The sequence below is a fragment of the Podarcis gaigeae genome (genome assembly GCF_964106915.1).
Source record: "Podarcis gaigeae genome assembly, chromosome: Z".
Classification (NCBI taxonomy): domain Eukaryota; kingdom Metazoa; phylum Chordata; class Lepidosauria; order Squamata; family Lacertidae; genus Podarcis; species Podarcis gaigeae.
Window position 1 is genome coordinate 17267394 of NC_139691.1, and position 19190 is coordinate 17286583.

Genomic DNA, 19190 nt, shown 5'->3' on the forward strand with positions numbered 1-19190 from the left:
CCTGCCATTTTTCCTCACCGGAAGCCCCACTATGATGTGTTGCGACAAGGAAATATGGCGGGCGCCACGGCAGCGGGCAGCGAGCAGCTCCTGAAGCCAGCCCAGAGACAACTGTGCTACCAGGCTGGCTCCGGGCTGCTGAGGCTGCCACTGCCTCATTTCCCAGGGACAGATTTGCAAATCTGGGGACATTCGGGGAATGGAATTTGTCTGGGGACAGATTTGCAAATCCAGGGACTGTCCCTAGGAACCAGGGAGGTCTGGTAACCCTATTTTATGAACCTCCTTCCATTGTCTGCCCAGCAGGACGGCGCTCAAGCCACCCTGCAAATAAAATGTTATTTCATTTGAGCATGCATTTCATAGTTGATTTCTCAGAAAAGAGAGGCTTTGGGTTTGGGGGGTTAGGTCGTGGTTGTGCGTAGGGTCAGGGTCATCGTCCTGGCTTTAGGTCGAGGCTGTGCTGGGGACTTTGGCGCCACTTCCGGGGTGTCACACCTCCTGCCCTGACCTTATCAACTCTAACCACTGTACTACACTGTTTATATATTTTAAACTTGCACGCGCACGCGCGCTTTATTATATTATATATTGTATTTACACACACGCACACGAAAGCAATCCACGTGCTTGTTCAGTAACTCCCCTAGCAGCAGCCAATGAAACCGGCTTAGCGGTTGCTAGGATGGAAACTCCGCCCCAAACAAAGATGGCGCCGGGGCTTACGGGAAAGGGAAGGGGTCCTTGCGGGGGCTGCTGGGAGTTGTAGTCCCCGCGTCGTGCTTGCGAAGGTGGGAGGTCGGACTTGCAAAAGTAGCCGCCAGCGCGGGACATTGCCGGCCCTTTTGCCGGCGCGGCGTCCACCATGCTGCGGCTCCGACTCCGCCTGCTTTTGCCGCCGCCGGTACTGCTCCTGCTGCTGGTGGCCGCCTTGGGGCCGCCTGGATCGGCGGGGCTGGAGCCCATCAGCACCGGCATCGCCATCGGGGCGGCCTCGGCTCTGACCGGTTACCTCTCCTCGCCCCGCTTCTACTGCGCCTTTGTGGAGTGCTGCCCCGGCGAGGAGGAGCGGCCCAACAGCACCGGTACCTGCAGGCAGGGAGGGTGGCTGGCTGGCCCCATAGGGGGCAAAAAGCGGGATGTAGCAGCCCTAGCCCCACCATAGAGAGGCAAGGAAACAGGGCAAAAAATAAGGCAGGGCTGCCCCCCTAGAGGGGACCCCCCCCTTATAGGGAAGTTGGAGTTTTTTTGTTGGGGGGTGGAGAGAGAGAAAGAGAGAGTGAAGTAGTTTTGGCCCTATAGAGTTGTTCAATTTGGTTGTGCTGTGTATTTAAGGAAAGAAGTTGCCTTAGAGTCCATCTAGCATAGTATTATCTACACTGCACTCCTGGATTTCTGAAGGATATTCCCAACTGTAGCTCGATAATGCCCAAGGTTTATTTATCTATTGCATTTATATCACACCTTTTTCTCCAAGGAGCTCAAGGTGGCATGGCACACACAGTTCACCTTTCCTAATTCAATCCTCACAACAACCCTGTGAGGTAGGTCACACTGAGAAGCTGTGACTGGCCCAAGGTCCCCCGGTGAGCTTCAAAGGCCAAGTGGGAATTTGAACCCTGGTCTCCTAGGTCCCAAGCCCAGCACTCTAATCCCTGGACCCACACTGAGGGTTGCAGGAGTGCCTCTCTGAAATCAACACTCTCCACCTTTGCCTCTCTGCAGCGCTCCGGCAGAATCTGGACAATAAGCTTTTCGGACAGCACCTGGCGAAGGACGTGATCCTGAAGGCGGTGACTGGCTTCGTCAACAACCCAAACCCTAAGAAGCCCCTGGCACTCTCCCTGCATGGTTGGGCAGGGACGGGCAAAAATTTTGTCAGCCAGATTGTTGCCGAAAACATCCACAAGGCCGGGCTGAAGAGCAAATACGTCCACCTTTTCCTTTCTACACTGCATTTCCCCCACGACCACCAGATCGCACTGTATAAGGTGAGGGTGTAATTGGTTGAGTGTTTTTGCAAGGCTTTATGTTGCTGATTCTAGGCTTATTTTGTCCTCGTTTTACAGAGTGGGCAAAGTGAGGCAGCTCTCAGTCTCAGCTGGAGCTGATGGGAGCTGTGGTTAAAAGCATTTGGCTATCATTGGGTTAGTGAAGGCATTATAGCCAAGAGCACTGAAATATCTGAATAGTAAAACTCAGTGGTGAAGCACATGCTGCCTCCACTCCAGATACCACCTGCTGGGAATCTCAAGGAGCTGCTGTTGTGGTTAGACCTTGCTGGTGCACCTCCCACAGGCATCTGGTGGGAACAGGATGCTGGACTAGGTGGGCCACTGGTCTCATCCTGCAGACTCCACTTATATTCTTAAGTTTTTTGCATGCAGAAGGTCCCAGGTTCAACCCCCAGTATCTCCCTTGCCTGAAAGCCTAGATAACCACTACCAGTTAGTGTTGACAGTACCGGGCAAAATTGGCAATATTGAATTCAGCTCTTCAATCAGAACTGTGAGGACTAGAATTTTACTACAGGGGAAGGCCTGTAGCTCGCTGGTACAACACCTGCGGGTGGCACTGTGGGTAAAACCACAGTGCCTAGGACTTGCCGATCGTATGGCCGGTGGTTCGAATCTCCGCGGCGGGGTGAGCTCCCGTCGTTCGGTCCCAGCTCCTGCCCACCTAGCAGTTCGAAAGCACGCTTAAAGTGCAAGTAGATAAATAGGTACCGCTTTATAGCGGGAAGGTAAACGGCGTTTCCGTGTGCTGCGCTGGTGCAGGCTCGCCAGAGCAGCAATGTCACACTGGCCATGTGACCCGGAAGCGTCTGCGGACTGCGCCGGCTCCCGGCCTCTAGAGTGAGATGAGCGCACAACCCTAGAGTCTGTCAAGACTGGCCCGTACGGGCAGGGGTACCTTTACCTTTACAACACCTGCTTTGCATGCAGAAGGTCCTGGGTTCAATCCCCAGTGGCATCTCCAGGTCTAGGAATGTCCTTGTCTGAAATCCTGGAAAGCCCCTGCCAGTCAGTGTTGACAGTACTGAGCTAGAGGGTCTGCTTCCTGTCTTCCTTTTCCAGGGTCCCTAGTCCCCTAAATAATTGAAAGCTTTTTTCCTGACCGTTCTTTAAAGCTTCTTTTTGCATCCATGAGCGCTAGAAACTTAAAAGTTACTCTAAATGAAACAGAGGTTCTCAGGAACATTGGGTTGTACACGGCGTGCTAAACAGTAAGCTTGTGGGGAATCCTAGCTTGCAGAGGGAAACTGAGGTCTCCAGGACTTGCACCAGGTAGAGGCTTTGTTCTTCATTTGGAAATGCTTTCAGTATTCTAGAAGAGCAGGAGAAGGACCACCCAGAAAAAGAAAACTTTGGATTTTTTGGATCCTATTGCTATGGCCTTTTGAGCACTCTCGAAAACCAGTAGTGGTCATTTGCCTTCCAGTAAAAGGAGTTAATATAGCAGAATAATGGAAAGTGAAAGCTGAGAGTTTGTGGAGCTGCTTCCTTTTTTAGGAATGGACGGAGCTGCCTTATACGACTGTAGTTAAGAAGCCCCCGTGTCTGAGAAATTGGTTAGTTGCCTACCCTGGATGAGGTTGCACTCCCCCCCCGAAGGAGAAAGTTTTCAGTTTGGGGGTGCTTCTGCATCCGGTTCTGTCACTGGAGGCGCAGCCAACTTCAGTGGACAGTTCAACAGCTACGGCCATCTCTGGACCAGGAAAGCCTTGCTACAGTAGTTCATGGTTTGGTTGCTTCAAGACCGAATTACAACAGTTTGCCCTGTGTGGAACTTCCCTCACACATGATCCAGAAGCTTCAGTTAGTGCAGGATGCTGCAGCTCAATTGCTGACAGGAGTGAGGCCTCGTCAACATTATAACACATGCGCTCAGAAAGCTTCAATGGTCACTCATTTGCTACCGGGCCATGTTCAAAGTGTTACAGTTTGGGAACACTTTATTCTACATCATCACCTTACCCCACATGTGACTGCTTTGATCAGCCAGATTGGCACTACTACAGGTACTATGTAATACCCATTCCACATTTTAAATAACTTGATCATTTAGTGGGGCAGCACCTGCACTTTGAAATTCCCTGCCTCTTGATATCAGGCAGGCACCTTCACTATACTCTTTTCAGTGCCTCCTAAAAACATTCCTGTTCAGCCTTCTCACATGCTTAGAAACTTGATGTGGATTTTAATTTTAGTTAACTTATTGTGTATCATAATGTATTGCATTCCCCCCCCTGTTTTTATGGTTTTATCTTTTTTGCAAACCACTTTAAAGTTGTTACTCTACAGTTCTGTGATCCTGTGAAAAAAATGTGTTGCAAGTCAAGCTCTGTTTTAAAGGGTGGTTTTACCCTCTGCCAGGCTCGGGCCAGCAGTAGCCCTCCTCCTGAATGCAGTTTGGAATTTACACCAGTTTACGTTAAAGCTCTCTTAGATTTAAGGATCACTCTGTCCGACTTTTGCTTTGGTTCTTTGGTCAATTACTCAAGTAGGGTGTCAGGGTTTTTTAAATATTAAAATCAGAGCATCCTCCATGATTGGGTTGATGCTGAAGAACTGTAAGATCAACCTTTTAACCTCCTTACTGCTTTGGTCCAGGAGCAATTGCAGAAGTGGATTCGGGGTAACGTCAGCGCCTGCGCCAAGTCGGTATTCATATTTGATGAGATGGACAAGCTTCACCCAGGACTGATAGATGCCATCAAGCCTTTCCTTGACTACTACGAGCAGATTGACGGTGTCTCCTACAGGAGGGCAATCTTCATTTTTCTCAGGTTGGGAAGCAACCACAAGCCCTTCATTTGATGGTTTCCATTTGAAATTAGATGAGTCCCACTGGATCAGGTCATCAGAGGCCCATCTAGTCTTTTAAACTGGAAGCTCAGAAGCAACTGAGTACAACAGCAACTCTCCCCTCCTGTGGTTTCCAGCAGCTGGCATTCAGAGGTGCTGTGCCTCTGACAGTGGAGGCAGAGCATAGCCAGCAATAGCATTAGGTAAAGGTAAAGGGACTCCTGACCATTAGATCGTCGTGATGTGCTTTCGAACTGCTAGGTTGGCAGGAGCAGGGACCGAGCAACAGGAGCTCACCCCGACGCAGGGATTTGAACCGCCGACCTTCTGATCAGCAAGTTCTAGGCTCCATGGTTTAACCCACAGTGCCACCCACATCGCTCCATCAATAGCATTACCTTCTCCTAATCCTATTTCAAAGCTGTGCAAGTTGGTGGCCACCACTACCCCCTGTGGGAGTGAGTTCCCTGGGTTTAATTATGTCCTGCATGAAGGAAGACTTTCTTTTATCTGTCCTGAATCTCCTGACATTCAGCTTCATGGGAAGTCCACAAGACTGAATGTCAGGAGAAAGGGAGAAATACTGTTTTATATCCTCTTTCTCTGTGCCATGCACAATTTTATAAACTTCTGTCATGTTACCTCCTACTGACCTTTTCTCTAAACTAGAACGTCCCAAATGCATCCATCATATAGGGGAATCGCTCCATCCGCTTTTGGCTGCCCTTTTCTGAAGCTTTTCCAGTATCCTTTTTGAAGCAAGGCAACCAGAACTGTTTGCGCTATTCCACGCAGAATCACACCATCAATTAATTTAATGGCTTTCCGATACCAGTGGTTTTATTTTCAAACCCTTTCCTAATGATTTCTAGCATTTTCCCTCTTCACCACTTTTTAATACATTCCTCAAGTGGGGGTAGGGGGGGCTTACCATATGCCAGCATTTTACATGTCTAGATAGGCTGAATATTTTTTTTAATGTTTTTAGCATCTGACTGATGTCAATAGGCAGGGAGTTCCAAAGTTTAAGTAAGATTGGTTTCTTACAAAATCAGGATGTGTATTGCTGGTTCTGTTATGAAGCATATGGATTCCTAACATGCATCCCACCCACCCCTTTGGCTTTTCTGGCAGTAACGCTGGGGGAGACCTCATCACCAGGGTGACCTTAGACTTCTGGCACAATGGGCGGGACAGGGAGGAGATCCAGCTGAAGGACCTGGAGCCTGTGTTATCCGTGGGCGTCTTCAACAACAAGAACAGTGAGTTTCATTCTTTGCCCTCTGCCTTCCTCGTCAAGCTAGAGATTTTTAAATTCTTCCTAACTCAAAGTTCTGTCTCCCATCTGTGGCCCTTTGTTGTTGGACTCCAACTCCCATCAGCCCCTGCAACCTGCATGGGAAGTGGTCAGGCACGATTAGAGTTGAAGTCCAACAACATATGGGAGGCACCGCAGTGGCTGCCCCTGCCTAGAGAGCCACTGCCGGTCATTGTAAGCAATCCTGAGCTAGATGTATTCTTTAGAATTTATATACTTCTCAGTTTAAAAAGCAAATTCAACCATTAGCCAACCAGAGTATATTGAGAAGCAAAGCAGATAGTAAGCCTCATCTTCTCATCTTAATTTAACTGTTGCAACAGGGTCCCCACTCACCACATGCAGGAGGGAGGAGAAAACCCTGAACAATGGTATGCAAGGCCTTGCATAGACTTTTGAAACTGCCCACCCAGTAGCTCAAGACCATCGCCCCCAACATTCATACATTACAAAAGGAGGCAGTCTACAGCAGTAATCCTGTCTGCCAGGATACCTGATAATGATCACTGATTGCATTACCTGGGCAGTCTGGCCATTCTTTTGTTATGGTTAATAGTTTAGTTCCTGAGTCCCAGGTCACAGGCTCACCCTGTTCATACACAAATAGGCCCTTAAGACAGGATTTGCAAGCAAAAGAGAATGGGAAGGCTTTCCCATTTCCTTACTCCTTGCAGAGAAATGTTTGAGGTCAATTTGGGAGAGTAAAAATGGCTTCAGGATTGCTCTTCTGTACTATTTCAGACACATGGTTTATATACTTATGTATGTGTTTGCCTTGTACATTTATGAACATTTAATTTATATTTGAGACCTTAGAATTCTTATAGCAATATAGAATTGGAAGGGACTCAAATGGTCCTCTAGTGCAGGGGTCAGCAACCTTTTTCAGCCATGAGCTGGTCCACCGTCCCTCAGACCATGTGATGGGCCAGACTATATGTTGGAAAAAAAAAATGAACGAATTCCTATGCCCCACATATAACCCAGAGATGCATTTTAAATAAAAGGACACATTCTACTCATGTAAAAACACGCTGATTCCCGGACCATCCACGGGCCGGATTGAGAAGGTGATTGGGCTGCATCTGGCCCCTGGGCCTTAGGTTGCCTACCCCTGCTCTAGTGCAACCCCCCTGCAAGGCAGGACTCACAGCTCAGTTACCATATTATGCAGTCAGAGGCAACAATATCTCCCAGTTCCCAAATCCACTCATTTTCTCAATTTTGCCCTTCCCCAGGCGGCCTCTGGCACAGCAGTCTTATCGACCGGAACCTCATTGATTACTTCGTGCCATTCCTTCCCCTGGAGTACAAGCATGTGAAAATGTGTATCCGGGCAGAGATAGTCTCCCGCGGCAACCCTGTTGATGAGTCAGTGGTTCAGAAGGTGGCCGATGAGATGACTTTCTTCCCAAAGGACGAACGGATCTACTCCACCAAGGGGTGCAAGACTGTACAGACCAAGTTGGACTTGGTGGATATTTGATTTTTTAAAAAATGCCATTAAACCAGAAAGAGGAGGATGGTGAAGGGTTTCTTAAATCTGTTATCCTCTCTTTCTCCAAAGCACTTTTTTTAAAAAATGAAAGAAAAACTCTGGGTGTGCACAAAAAACTCTGGGTGTGCACAAAATATTGTGTGGGGCTCTTAGCAGCTGTTGGCTTTTTGTGGTCACATCTTAGGCATTTCCTCTCGCAATGTGCCACCAAGGAAACAGGTACCACTCTTGGCTTTAGGTAGAAATCACAAGTGTAAGACCAGGAGGGCAAACTTGTGGACCACCAGATATTGATGGAGTACATCAGGTGTAGGGAACCTTTGGCCCTGCAGGTGTTGCTGAACTACAACTCCCATCATCCCTGGCTACTGGCCCTGCTTGTTGGGCACCGATGGGAGTTGTAGTTCAGCAACAACTGGAGGGCTGAAAGGTCTTCACACCTGGTTGTAGCTCCCTGACTGTTCACAATGGTGCCTGCTTCAAGCCTCAGTAACAATTGGAGATCCACAGGTTGCCCACCCATGATGTAAGACAAGCCCACAACTATGGACCATAAAGCATTAGCGTTCAACAGCTGGGATTTGCTAGGAGTGACTTTGCCTCTCCTCTCCACATTCCTCTAGACCAGTGTATCTCAAATTTAGGTCCCCAGATGTTGTTGGACTACAACTCCTATAATCCTTAGATGGCAGAACTAGTGGACGGGGATGATGGATGTTGTAGTTCAACATCAGCTGGGGACACAGATTTGAAAAAAAACTGCTCTAGACTATGACACTCGGTCTGAAATGAAGGATGGCTAATGCTGTTGTGGCATCTGTACCAGCTCCCGGGTATCATTTTGGGAATTTCAGCTCATGGGGGCATTGGGAAGCAAAGTGCTTTTCTCCATCTGTTGGCTAAAGCATTGCAAATTGTGCAAGGGCATCTTTCTAGGGAAGCTTGAAGTTATTCAGTGTGCAAGTAACCAGTGGCATGACCAGCTCTCCCTATGGATGGAAGAAAAGGTGGGGTCCTCTCTGTATATGGGACTCTAAAGCTGATCCACCTTGGCTGTAACAATGCAGTTAGGTGTCAGATTGAGCATAGGGAAACTGGCTATAATAGGCCATGAATTTGTATGTCTTTGCCCCTTAAATCTTGACAGTCATCCTTCCAGGAACAAAACACTGTCCCTAAAGGAGTGGGGAGTGTTGTGTGTATGTATAATTTGCCTGTTGATGGGCTGGAACATTACCCTAGAGTTTTTGACGAGGTTTGCAGCTTTGGTATAAGTCTGAAAGGGGATTTAACTTTGGGTTCACTGTTACACATAGCCTGATTGGTTTGTTCTTCCCCAAACTGATATGCCTTCCCACCTGATGATGTTGGATTCCCAGTTCCAATCAGTGCACCCACACCCCAGCAAGTGTGGCCAGGAGTCAGGTATGATGGGGGTTGTAGTCCCCAGCTGTAACTTCTGGAGGACACCAGGGTCAGGCAGCCTGGTTTAAATCCAGGAGGACTAGAATCCTTCCTCTCCAAATAATGCCTCTCACTCATCCTACCTGTATATATTTTTAATGGAAATTAAGGAACATATTTTTTTAAGTATCTTTTATCCCTCTATCTTTCAAAATGGTGATAAAAAATCTATTAAAGCTACAGAGGTTTGGGGATGGTGGGGAGAATTGGGTCAATTAACTACTTCCCACTGCAGCAATAAATATGTTTAGCACTATTTGCCAACCTGGGGCCCTCTAGATGCTTGACTAGGGGTGATGGAAGTTGTGGTCCGAAACATTTGAGGGTCGCAGGATGGTGAAGGCTATTGTAAGGCTTAATTAAGCAGCATTTATTTAAAGGAATGAGAACATGAATGTGTGAAATGCAATTGGGATGTGTATGTGCACCGCAGCAAACAAGTAACTCCCGATGCATCTGAACAGACAGAATAGGCTACTCTGCAACTTCCTGTTTGATGGAGTTTTAGGAAAAGTAGACCCGTTGAAATTAACTATGATTCAAGTTGGTCCTTTTCATTTCAATGGGTCTGTCCTTGAGTGTGACTGATATTGGCTATAACCCTGCGTGTCGCTGTAGAGAGAATCCTGTTTAAGCAGGAGCTGCCAACTGAGCTCTGTCTAGGTGTAGCGGTACAATAAAAGGCCACTGAGCATTAGGGCAAATCGCTTAGGCTCCTGCTGCGGTAAAAAGTCGTTGCAAGGGACTAGGCATGAAAGAGGTTGGTTGCATAGTCCCTATTCTCCTGTAGCCTGGACACCACCTCATCAGATATTTTGCCAAGAGACAGAAGTGTGCTGGTTGAGTGTGTACTCACTTTATCTCACCATGAGGTTATGATGTTCCTTCTCATTCTTCACGGGGTTGCCCCACAGCCCTGTGGTGAAATACAGTGACTTCTTCGCCACTTGGGAATGCAACAGCCAGAAAAATCACCAAAGGATAAATTGACAGTCTCACAACACAAGTTCAGAGTGTGAGGTTTGATTCTGTGTTTCCCCTTTTAAGAATCCAGAGGAACAGCTCATATGTGGCTGAGAAAGATCAGAATCAGTGGTTATGAAAAAATTGAAACTTTTAATTCATTTTAAAGATGGCCAGTGTGGGCTAAGTTTTGTAACTTCTATGGAGTGATTGTAGGTCAGTTGCTGCTATCTGTATTAAATCTTTTACAAAAGTACCATAAAACAGGTCTCTTGCCTTTCCTTATTTGCCCAGGTGTTCAAAACTGCAGCAGTTCTGATACTCTGGATACAAGAATAAGCTTCAACTGCCATAAGCTGCTGTAGTAAAAGGTTTTCATCTCCGCTCTCCTGTTGTCTTTCTGCCTCCTTAATCTTCCCTGTGGTTTTGTTCATTGTCCAGGGAGCCCGATTTGTCAAAAAAGCCAGTTTCTAGGAGATGAGAAACTTTATTGAAAGTTCATTGAAAGACCAGGATCCTGTGACCAATCAGATGACCCCAACAGCAGCAAACCCCCCCCCCATTTGTAATACCCAGCAACTGGCATTCAGAGGCAAAATGTGCCTCCAGCAACAAGAGAGTGCAATATCTGGTCAAATTATGCTGGCAATGCCTTTCACTTATTTGCATGGCAGGGAAGGGGGTGGTGACTGTAAAAGTATCCTACCGTACAATTAGTCTCATTTACATTAACTTGCTCACCCACCAGCAGCATTTTACAACACTCCCCTCCCCCCCGGGAAAGTGGTCCATGGTCTGTGAAAAAGGTTACTTGCCCTTGTTTTAAATCAATAGATGCAGGACAAAGAGACATTTGACCAATTATTTTACAATTTTATTTAAAAAAATCAGTTGCAGGAGGGAATAATCGGGTAGTTCTAAATCAAAAAATCACAAAGCTGCAGTCTTCTCCTAACAGCACCTAGTTCAATTTGCTCCATGTCTTTTGGCTGATTCTGGGTTTGAGGCAGACCAATAAGAGCACAATCCTCTGTGTGCACTTAGAAGCAAGTCCCCCTGAGTTCGACAGGGCCTCCTCCCACCACAGAATATGCCTAAGTGATGTGTTGCACTTAAAATTGGTGTGAAGAAGTTGGTTGTGACAAACTCTTTCACATGTAGTTCACAGCAAGGAAGTTTCACCATCTCCCCACTCTGCAAACACACTTTGTTCAGTTCTTCACTCCTACAGAGCTTTTGAAAAAATGCGAGTGGGAGTTGGGTAGAAGGAAGGGACAGGGGACTTTCTTAACTAATCTAAGCTTGAATTCAAGAGGACCAAAGTGCAATTTGACTTTATGTAGGCTTAATCCAATGCCTCAGTTGACACATCAAAATGTGTGGGGTTTTTTTACTTATGGTTGCTTAAAACAATAATTTGAACTTCTTGGCTGGCAAAGTATGTTACAGTGATACTGCCCTGCTACTCAATCTTGTTTCTACATTATAGCAGTTGTTTTGCAGCCATCACTGTGACAGCTGTTACCCCCGGTTTTGTCCTGCCAAGCCATAGTGAAAAGTGTCCCTGTCCATGGTTTGGTGAGTTACGTGCAAAAGTGAGCCATGAAGAAACATTTCTTCACAAATGCACAGACTTGACACAAAAATGCCCAGTTAAGGGCAGCTGTTAACTTTGCTATACCAAACAGATTCCTCCAGGAGAATTTTCTTGGGTTGTGTGCCAACAGCAGGATATGACCAAACTCAAAAGTGTGTGTGGCAACCTTTATATTTTTCTCTCTTCCACACTCCTTCCTGCCACCAATGTGAAATTAGGCCTCGGGCTGACTGCCTATGAGCTAGATGCTGCCAAGTTTTGAAATGGGGACCTCTTGACACAAAACTGCATAATCCAACAGCAGCACTTGTGCTCTTCGTAAGATTCACTCTCACCCTTTGACAAGTGCCTTTTTAACATTAGATGCACTGGCTTTTCTTGAAGCTAGGCTGTTAAAGTAAAAAGATACACAGAGAGGTTACAGAAGATAATGCTGAGAACTTGGGAGTTGTGTTCAGTAAGATCAAGAAAAGCTGTTTTCCTTCTGCCCTACGTGAGCTTTTGATTTATCAGCTGCTCTTCTCCAGCACAAGATGGCTTTATTGGGATGAAAATCCAACATGGTTTCCCCACCACTCAAAATCAGCCCCTGGAAAGCTGCCACAACCCACAAAACAACAGGAGTGGAAGTTGTCCCACCTGTACTTTAAACCATCCTGGAAACCCCTGCCTGTTTTTGCCTCAGTGGTGCCAAGAGAAGTGGGAATTAAGGCAGGTAAAAAATAGGAACCCCTCTCTCCCTGTTAGTGCCACCATACTCCTTTTGATGGAGAGTGCTGTTTTCAAAATGCCTTTCTGAATTTCATTATTTTTTGTACATATAAATTAGTTTGAATATCAAAATCTTTCACAACCCCCTGCATTCTGAGATTTAAGGCAGTGGTTTTTAAGGTTTTGAGGGTGAGGGAATCTTTTGTGTCACACCTTGCACATTGCAAAGGATTCTGGGAGTGGCCTAGAGGGCCACCTCTGCTGACACAGGACAGTGGGTAAGTTACACTCCTCACATGGATAAGGGTGCAAATATTCTGCTGCTGAATGGAGATGGGGGCCAAGGCGGAAGCCAGTCTGACCCCCACAAGTATTCCCTCACTGAGGTTTTTCCACCCATACAGGCCAGTTTGTTGATGAACTGCCCCACCCCCCAAACACTTTCAAAGAACAGAAAGCCACCCCTGCAAACAGTTTGAAAATACCATGTTACATAGCTCTCTCTGCCGTTACTACTGAAACCATTTAAGAAAGAGTTGGCGCTCATGGAAAGCTGCACGTCTTTTCCTAAGCTGCCTCAAGAACATTCCTTCATTCCTTGGGAGAAGTCATAATTTTTAAGAAGATTGGGAGGTGGTTCCAACATCAGAGATCTCATTAGAACTCAGTCACAGACATAGTCACTCTCTAGAATACTGGTCCATAAAGCAGATGTGGAAAAATTCAGGTGGTTTTCACAGGACAGGCATCAGTAAAAGATGCTCTGGAGTGGACCAAACCACAACACAAGGCCACAAGACTGAGTCATTTGTAGGATCAGGTTCGTCATTCCTTCCACTCTGAGAAACTATTGAGCTGTCTCCTCTCTTTACATAATTTAAAATCTTTTAAAAAAAGATTCAGTTTCTCAAAGTTCTGTGATTGGGTTCATTTTCTTTGAAAATCAGGTAATCATAAATATATGCATTACAGGTAGAAATCCAGCTTTGTACAAACAGTCTTGCATCCCTTATCAGAGTAGATCCGCTCTTCTTTTGGGAAGTAAGTCATCTCGTCGGCGACCTGGGTCACAATGTCCTCATCCACCTCATAGTCGCGGGATTCAAGCTCGACCCGAATGCACATTTTCACATGCTTGTACTCCAGGGGCAGGAATGGTACAAAATAATCAATGAGGTGTTTGTCGATCAGGCTGCTGTGCCAGAAACCACCTGCAAAGGAAGGTAGCGATCTTGTTTGGTATGGGGTGGGGAAATATTTTTCTTTCATATATTAATTTTCTTTTTGATTTTATCATTTTGTCCAGAATTGCTTAAGGTACAAATACAATAAAATAAAGCCCAATACGGTACACTCCAGGCCCCAAATACAATAATTTAAGCTTGATGAGGGACTTACCACATACTACAGGAAATTATGGCCAAAATCATAACATAATCATAATCAGGCCTATGGGCCACTTAGTCCAGCATCCTGTTCTCACAGTGGCCAACCAGATGCCCCAACATAAAACTCTCAAGCAGTACCCAAGCACAAGAGGAGCCCTCTCTCCTCCCGTGGTTTCCAGCAAGTGCTATTCAGAGGCATTTTCTGCCTTCAGTCGTGGAGGCAGAACATATATAGCAAGTAGGCTAGCCCTCTCTTCTGTGAATTTGTTTAATCCCCTCTTAAAGCCATCTATGTTGGAGGCAATCACTGCTTCCTGCAAGTTCCATAGTTTTAACTATGTGCTGGACCACAAATGGTTTGGTAAAAAGCCAAACAATAATGATTTTGTGTCGCTAGAGGTTTCATTTGCCCTACTTGCTGAGCTGGGATGTTCTTCGTGTGATCCATGGAGACTTTTTCAGTCAGGGGGGCCACATTCCCACTAGGGCAACCCTCCAGGGGCCACATGCCAGTGGAGGGTAAGACCAGAGGTAAAAGTAGGCAGAGCCAGTGGAGGAACAATGGATGGGACTCTTAACTTTTGTACATGCTAGTTTCACCAAACAAAAGCCAGGTTCGCACACCCCAAGGTGCTGGTATTGTATACTCTTGAGTACCCCCAGAAAAAAGCACTGCACCACCCATCTTTCATCAAGATAAGTAAGAGTCACTTTTCAAGGAAATATTCCAGGCAGCCAAAAGTAGCTCAAGCTGGCCACAGGGTTAGGCTGCGTGGGGGGAAGCGAGCTTGGGAAGCCTACTGAGGGCCAGAGAGATGAGGCCTGAGAGCCTCATTTGGTCCCAGGCTACAGATTCCGACCCCCGTGTTAGGCAGCATTGATTTATCTTATCTGCATGCTGCTAATTCACACAAGGTAACCTGGCAGTGTACAGCAGCATATACACAGCACCACCTTGTTTTATTTTTCACAAAAGTATGGTTTACAAATATTTCAATCAATAAAAAAGGACTGCAGGTTTAATACCCCTGATTACTCACTGTTTTTGTTATTGAAAACAGACAAGGTCAGGTCCAGGTCCCGTAAGCTCAGGTCCTCCCTCCTCTTTCCCCTCCTCCAGAAGTCCAGCGCCACCTCGGTGATCTTTTCAGCCCCTGCATTACTGAAGTGAGAAAGGAAGGCGTTTTTTCAACAAGTGCCAGCTTTTAAAACCTTCCTTGCAAAATTTGCACCAGTTGCCAGTTTGATACGAGCCCAGGTTCAAGATACTCGTACAGTGGTGCCTCGCAAGACGAAATTAATTCGTACCGCAAGTTTTTTCGTCTTGCGAGGTTTTCGTCTTGCGAAGCACGGTTTCCCATAGGAATGCATTAAAAATCAATTAATGCATTCCTATGGAGACCGCTTGCCAGGCTGGTGGTGCGGAGAAGGGCTTTTCTCCCCACCGCAAGCCTTCAGCACAGGTACGGGAACAGAGGGGAAGGCGCACAGCGCTTCTCCTCTGTTCCCGGGGCTTGTGGTTGGAGGAGGGTTTTTCCTCCCCACCGCCAACATTCAGAACAGCATTCTGAATGTTGGCGGTGGGAAGAAAAACCCTCCTCCCACCGCCAGCCTTCGGAGCAGCCTTCCGAAGGCTGCTGGTGGGGCGGAGAGACCTCCTCCCGCCGCCAGCCTTCGGAGGAGCCTTCCGAAGCCTGGCGGGGGGAGGAGGGCTCTCCACCCCATCGCCAGCCTTCGGAGGAGCCCTCCGAAGCCTGGCGGGGGGAGGAGGGCTCTCCGCCCCATCGCCAGCCTTCGGAGGAGCCCTCCGAAGCCTGGCGGGGGGAGGAGGGCTCTCCGCCCCATCGCCAGCCTTCGGAGCCTTCGGAGCCAGCCTTCGGAGGAGACCTCCAGCCTTTGGAGGAGGTCCGAGGACAATGGGGAAGACGTGCTGCGCTTCCCTGCTGTCCCTGGAGATTTCCCTATGGGCTTTCGTCTTGCGAAGGAAGCCCATAGGGAAATTCGTTTTGTGAAGCGCCTCCAAAACGGAAAACCCTTTCGTCTAGCGGGTTTTCCGTCTTGCGAGGCGTTCGTCTTGCGGGGCACCACTGTACTGATATGTAAATCCCTATACAGCTTAGGATCATGTTAACTAACAGCAGCCTGCTGGATCAGGACAATGGTCATCAAGTCCAGCATCCTGCTCTCACAGTGGCCAACCAGATTTCTGTGGGAGTCCCACAAGTAGCATTCCTGGTTCCAACTGTGGAGACACAGCATAATCATCATGGCTGGTAGTCACTGATAGCCCTCTCCTCCAAAAAGCTGTCTAATTCTCCTTTAAAGCTATATAGATTGGTGGCCACCATTCAAGGTTACTTGTGCGAACACCTTATCCCTTACATGCCCTGTAGATCCCTGTGGTGAAGTGTCTCCTGCAAGTTCCAGAGATCTCAGAAGCCCATTCTGTAGTAACTGGGAGCAGGGCCTTCTGTGTGGCTGCCCCAGTTTTGCAGATATGGCAGGTGCCCACCATCTGCACTTTCTGAAAACAATTGAAGACATATTTGTTCTGACAAACTTTCCCAGCTGGATAAATGGATCTTTACTATGAGTGCTCAGTGCTTGAAGTTTTTTCTTTTTGTTTTAAATGTATTAGCTGCTTTTCTGTCTTTTCACTGTTTTTGATTGCTATTTTGATTGATTGTGTAAATTGCCTTGAAATAGCCGTTTAGAAAGCAATTAGTAAATTAATGATAGTAGAACAAGAAGCTAAGCTGGAAGAAGAAAATTCCCTGCCACCAGATGATCAATAATTTAATGCCTTAGGCTAAGGTAATGAAATCTTTCTTCAGGACATATCCCAAAGATGGAGACAAGAGCTTTTAGCGCCGGCTCCTAAATTTAGAAGTACTTTTGCAGCTTCACATCCAGGCTTGTTCCTAACCTGAGGAAGATGAAGATAGCTTTCCGGTAAGACACACCATCCAGCTCCTCGTAGTAGTCCAGGAAAGGCTTGATGGAGTCGATGAGGCCAGCGTGCATCTTGTCCATCTCGTCAAATATGAAGACAGATCTTGGGCAGCTGCTCACATTGCCCCGGATCCACATCTGCAACTGGTCCTTGTTATTTCAAAAGAACATGTTCTGTTTATTGACAATATTGCTAACCCTGCCTTCTCAGCTTGTGGGGAGGGCTCTAAAGATAGCAGGGGGTTGCTTCGGGGGGTGTAGGCTTGGAGCGGGGAAATGGTGGTTCTGGCGAAGTCCCCACCCACCTTCCCTCCCTTCTGTCACTCAAAAGTAGGAACACTTCAGCTCAGTGGGAAACTTTTTTCAGACAAAGAGACACATACCCTTCCAGACAACCTCCTGAGGGCCTCATGCTAGTGATAGGCAAGGGCCAGAAGCAAGAGCGAGCAATTAATGCACATTGTACTTTTGTAGGGTAGGCTAGTTCCTAGTTCCTGCTCCCCTCTCTGTTCTCCATCTAGGCAAGCAGGAGTCACTTTCAGAATTCAAGGACATGTTGCAGCCCTTCCCCAGAACCACAGCTGTAAGGAAATAGTTACATCTAGTCTTAAAATGCAATCAATCTTTTTACCTTGTACTGGGAAATGTTCTGCTGATGAGGAAAATGCAGAGTGGATACAAACTGATGTACAAATTTGCTGTTGAGGCCTCCTTCAAAAAGGCTCTCCACGATTATCCTACTAGCAAAGTTTTTGCCAGTCCCAGTCCAGCCATGTAAGGAGAGTGCCAGAGGCTTCTTCGGATTTGGATTATTCAAAAATCCAGTAAGCGATTTCACAATCACCTTCTTCGCCAGATGCTGCCCAAAGAGTCGTTCATCCAAACCCTCTTGAAGCACTGGGGGGGGGGGGGAATAAAAGGAGTAACTGATTAAAAGAGCATTTTGGAAATCTGAAGTCTTTCTGTGCAAGCATATAATTTTTTGCCTGGCAAAGACTAGTGTGGGGAACCCAACCTGTATGAAAAAGCACTACTCCAGTAAGCCACAAAGTAAGACGAATAATAGAATTCTAGTGCTGGAAGTGACCCTAAGGGTTATCTAGCCCAAACCCCTTAAAATTCCCTGAGAAAGGCTCGGCTTCTTGATTTGTGAGCAGAGTCACAATTTCTTGGCTCTTTCAACCTTTATGTCCAGTCGTTAGTCGGGGCAGGGGTTCCGTGGTCAAAGTGCCTAACAGAGCAAATAAAAAAGGAGGGAAAAGGATACCCACAGCTTAGTAATAAAGTAGGCAATGCTCATGCAGAAGGTCCAAGGTTCAGTCCTCAGTGACACCTCCAGGTAGGGCTGGGAAAGATCCCTGTCTGAAACCCTGGAGAGAGATGCTGCCTGTTGGTGTGAGCAATACTGAGCTGTTTGGACCAAAAGGTTCTCCTTCCCTGACAACTGCACACTCTTTCCTTTCATCATCTTCTTGCGATATCACAGCAGTCATCTCCTGATCCACAGAAACACTTAGGCGGACCCTGCACTGCCACTCCCCACCCCTTCCCTGGCACCAGTGGGAGCGTCTGGTCTCCACCTTCCTTCTCTGATGTCAGAGCATGCACACCACTCACCTCTGAGCAGACCTGGGCTGCTGCACTCTGACGTCACAGAACCCGAACGCGAAATTCTCCCCCCGCCCCCCCACTAGCTCACCTGTCCCGCTGCGGGCGCCAGGCTTGTGGAGGCAGCAGTGGGCGAAGTAGCAGTAGAGCTTCGGATAGGAGATGATTCCTGTGAGGGCGGAGGCGGCGGCGCCGGCTATGGCCAAACCCAGGCTGATGGGCTCCACCGCCTGGGCGGTCGCGCTCAGCTGCCACAGCAGCACGACGGCGCCCAGCACGAAACGCCTCCCCGCCCGGCGCGGGGGAAGAAGCTTCATCGCCGCCGCCGGAGGACGAGGAGCGGGGCCCGGGAGGAGCAGGACCCCGCTGCTTCCCCGCTGCCCAGTTTGCCTCAGAGCTGGCACTTCCGGTTCCTGGAAAAGCAGGGAAGTTAAATTTCCGGCTCCACGCGCGCCATCGTGGTGCCGGGCAGGGGCAAGGGCAAAGGCAAATGATTGGCGGAGCGCAGAGCCAGTGGGAAGCGGCGGAGAGAGTATCACGCGGGTTCGACTTTCTCCCTCCGCCTCCTTCTTCCTCTGCAAGGACGACGGAGCCGTCTTCGTTGTTATTGTCATCTGTTAATTCGCCACGTGGGTTACTCGGAAGCAAGCCCCATGCGCTTTGCATTTTTTTAATTTTTATTTTGCTACTTTGCATGTTTGCAAGGGAGGCTACTGAGAGAGATAACTGAAGGGTGAAAAGCTAGTTTAAATATATTTTCCATTTCATTATGTATCATTTCCCAAAAGCCTTTAGCTTTTTCATATTTTTTTTATATGTATTTTTTCGTATGTCCACATCATATGAAAAAACGCCCCTTCATTATGTTTACACTTCCAGCATT

The 19190-nt window shown here is 47.4% G+C and overlaps 2 protein-coding genes across 2 annotated transcripts; one reads left to right on the forward strand and one right to left on the reverse strand.

Moving 5' to 3' along the window:
- Positions 1-701: 701 nt before the first annotated feature.
- Positions 702-10315, forward strand: TOR1B (torsin family 1 member B). Its single transcript, XM_083722445.1, has 5 exons — positions 702-1085; positions 1726-1991; positions 4614-4789; positions 5943-6070; positions 7365-10315. The coding sequence occupies exons 1-5, from the start codon at positions 866-868 to the stop codon at positions 7610-7612; spliced, it is 1038 nt and encodes a 345-aa protein (XP_083578571.1). The 5' UTR covers positions 702-865; the 3' UTR covers positions 7613-10315.
- Positions 10316-10903: 588 nt separating this feature from the next.
- On the reverse strand, positions 10904-18775 carry LOC310836720 (torsin-1A-like). The gene is made up of 5 exons (XM_083722450.1): positions 18399-18775; positions 17331-17596; positions 16674-16849; positions 14788-14909; positions 10904-13570 (listed from the first exon to the last, which is right to left on the reverse strand). The coding sequence occupies exons 1-5, from the start codon at positions 18622-18624 to the stop codon at positions 13326-13328; spliced, it is 1035 nt and encodes a 344-aa protein (XP_083578576.1). The 5' UTR covers positions 18625-18775; the 3' UTR covers positions 10904-13325.
- Between the last annotated feature and the right edge of the window lie 415 nt (positions 18776-19190).

What these genes read in the sequence shown, in the direction of transcription:
- LOC310836720 (XM_083722450.1), bottom strand. Translation starts at nt 18,624, where the DNA reads ATGAAGCTTCTTCCCCCGCGCCGGGCGGGGAGGCGTTTCGTGCTGGGC. An exon ending in AGAACATTTCCCAGTACAAG is followed by an intron (nt 16,850 to 17,330) that starts GTAAAAAGATTG and finishes TGAAATAACAAG; the next exon opens with GACCAGTTGCAGATGTGGAT. An exon ending in GCTATCTTCATCTTCCTCAG is followed by an intron (nt 14,910 to 16,673) that starts GTTAGGAACAAG and finishes TTCTCACTTCAG; the next exon opens with TAATGCAGGGGCTGAAAAGA.
- TOR1B (XM_083722445.1), top strand. Translation starts at nt 866, where the DNA reads ATGCTGCGGCTCCGACTCCGCCTGCTTTTGCCGCCGCCGGTACTGCTC. An exon ending in ACCAGATCGCACTGTATAAG is followed by an intron (nt 1,992 to 4,613) that starts GTGAGGGTGTAA and finishes GCTTTGGTCCAG; the next exon opens with GAGCAATTGCAGAAGTGGAT. An exon ending in GCAATCTTCATTTTTCTCAG is followed by an intron (nt 4,790 to 5,942) that starts GTTGGGAAGCAA and finishes CTTTTCTGGCAG; the next exon opens with TAACGCTGGGGGAGACCTCA.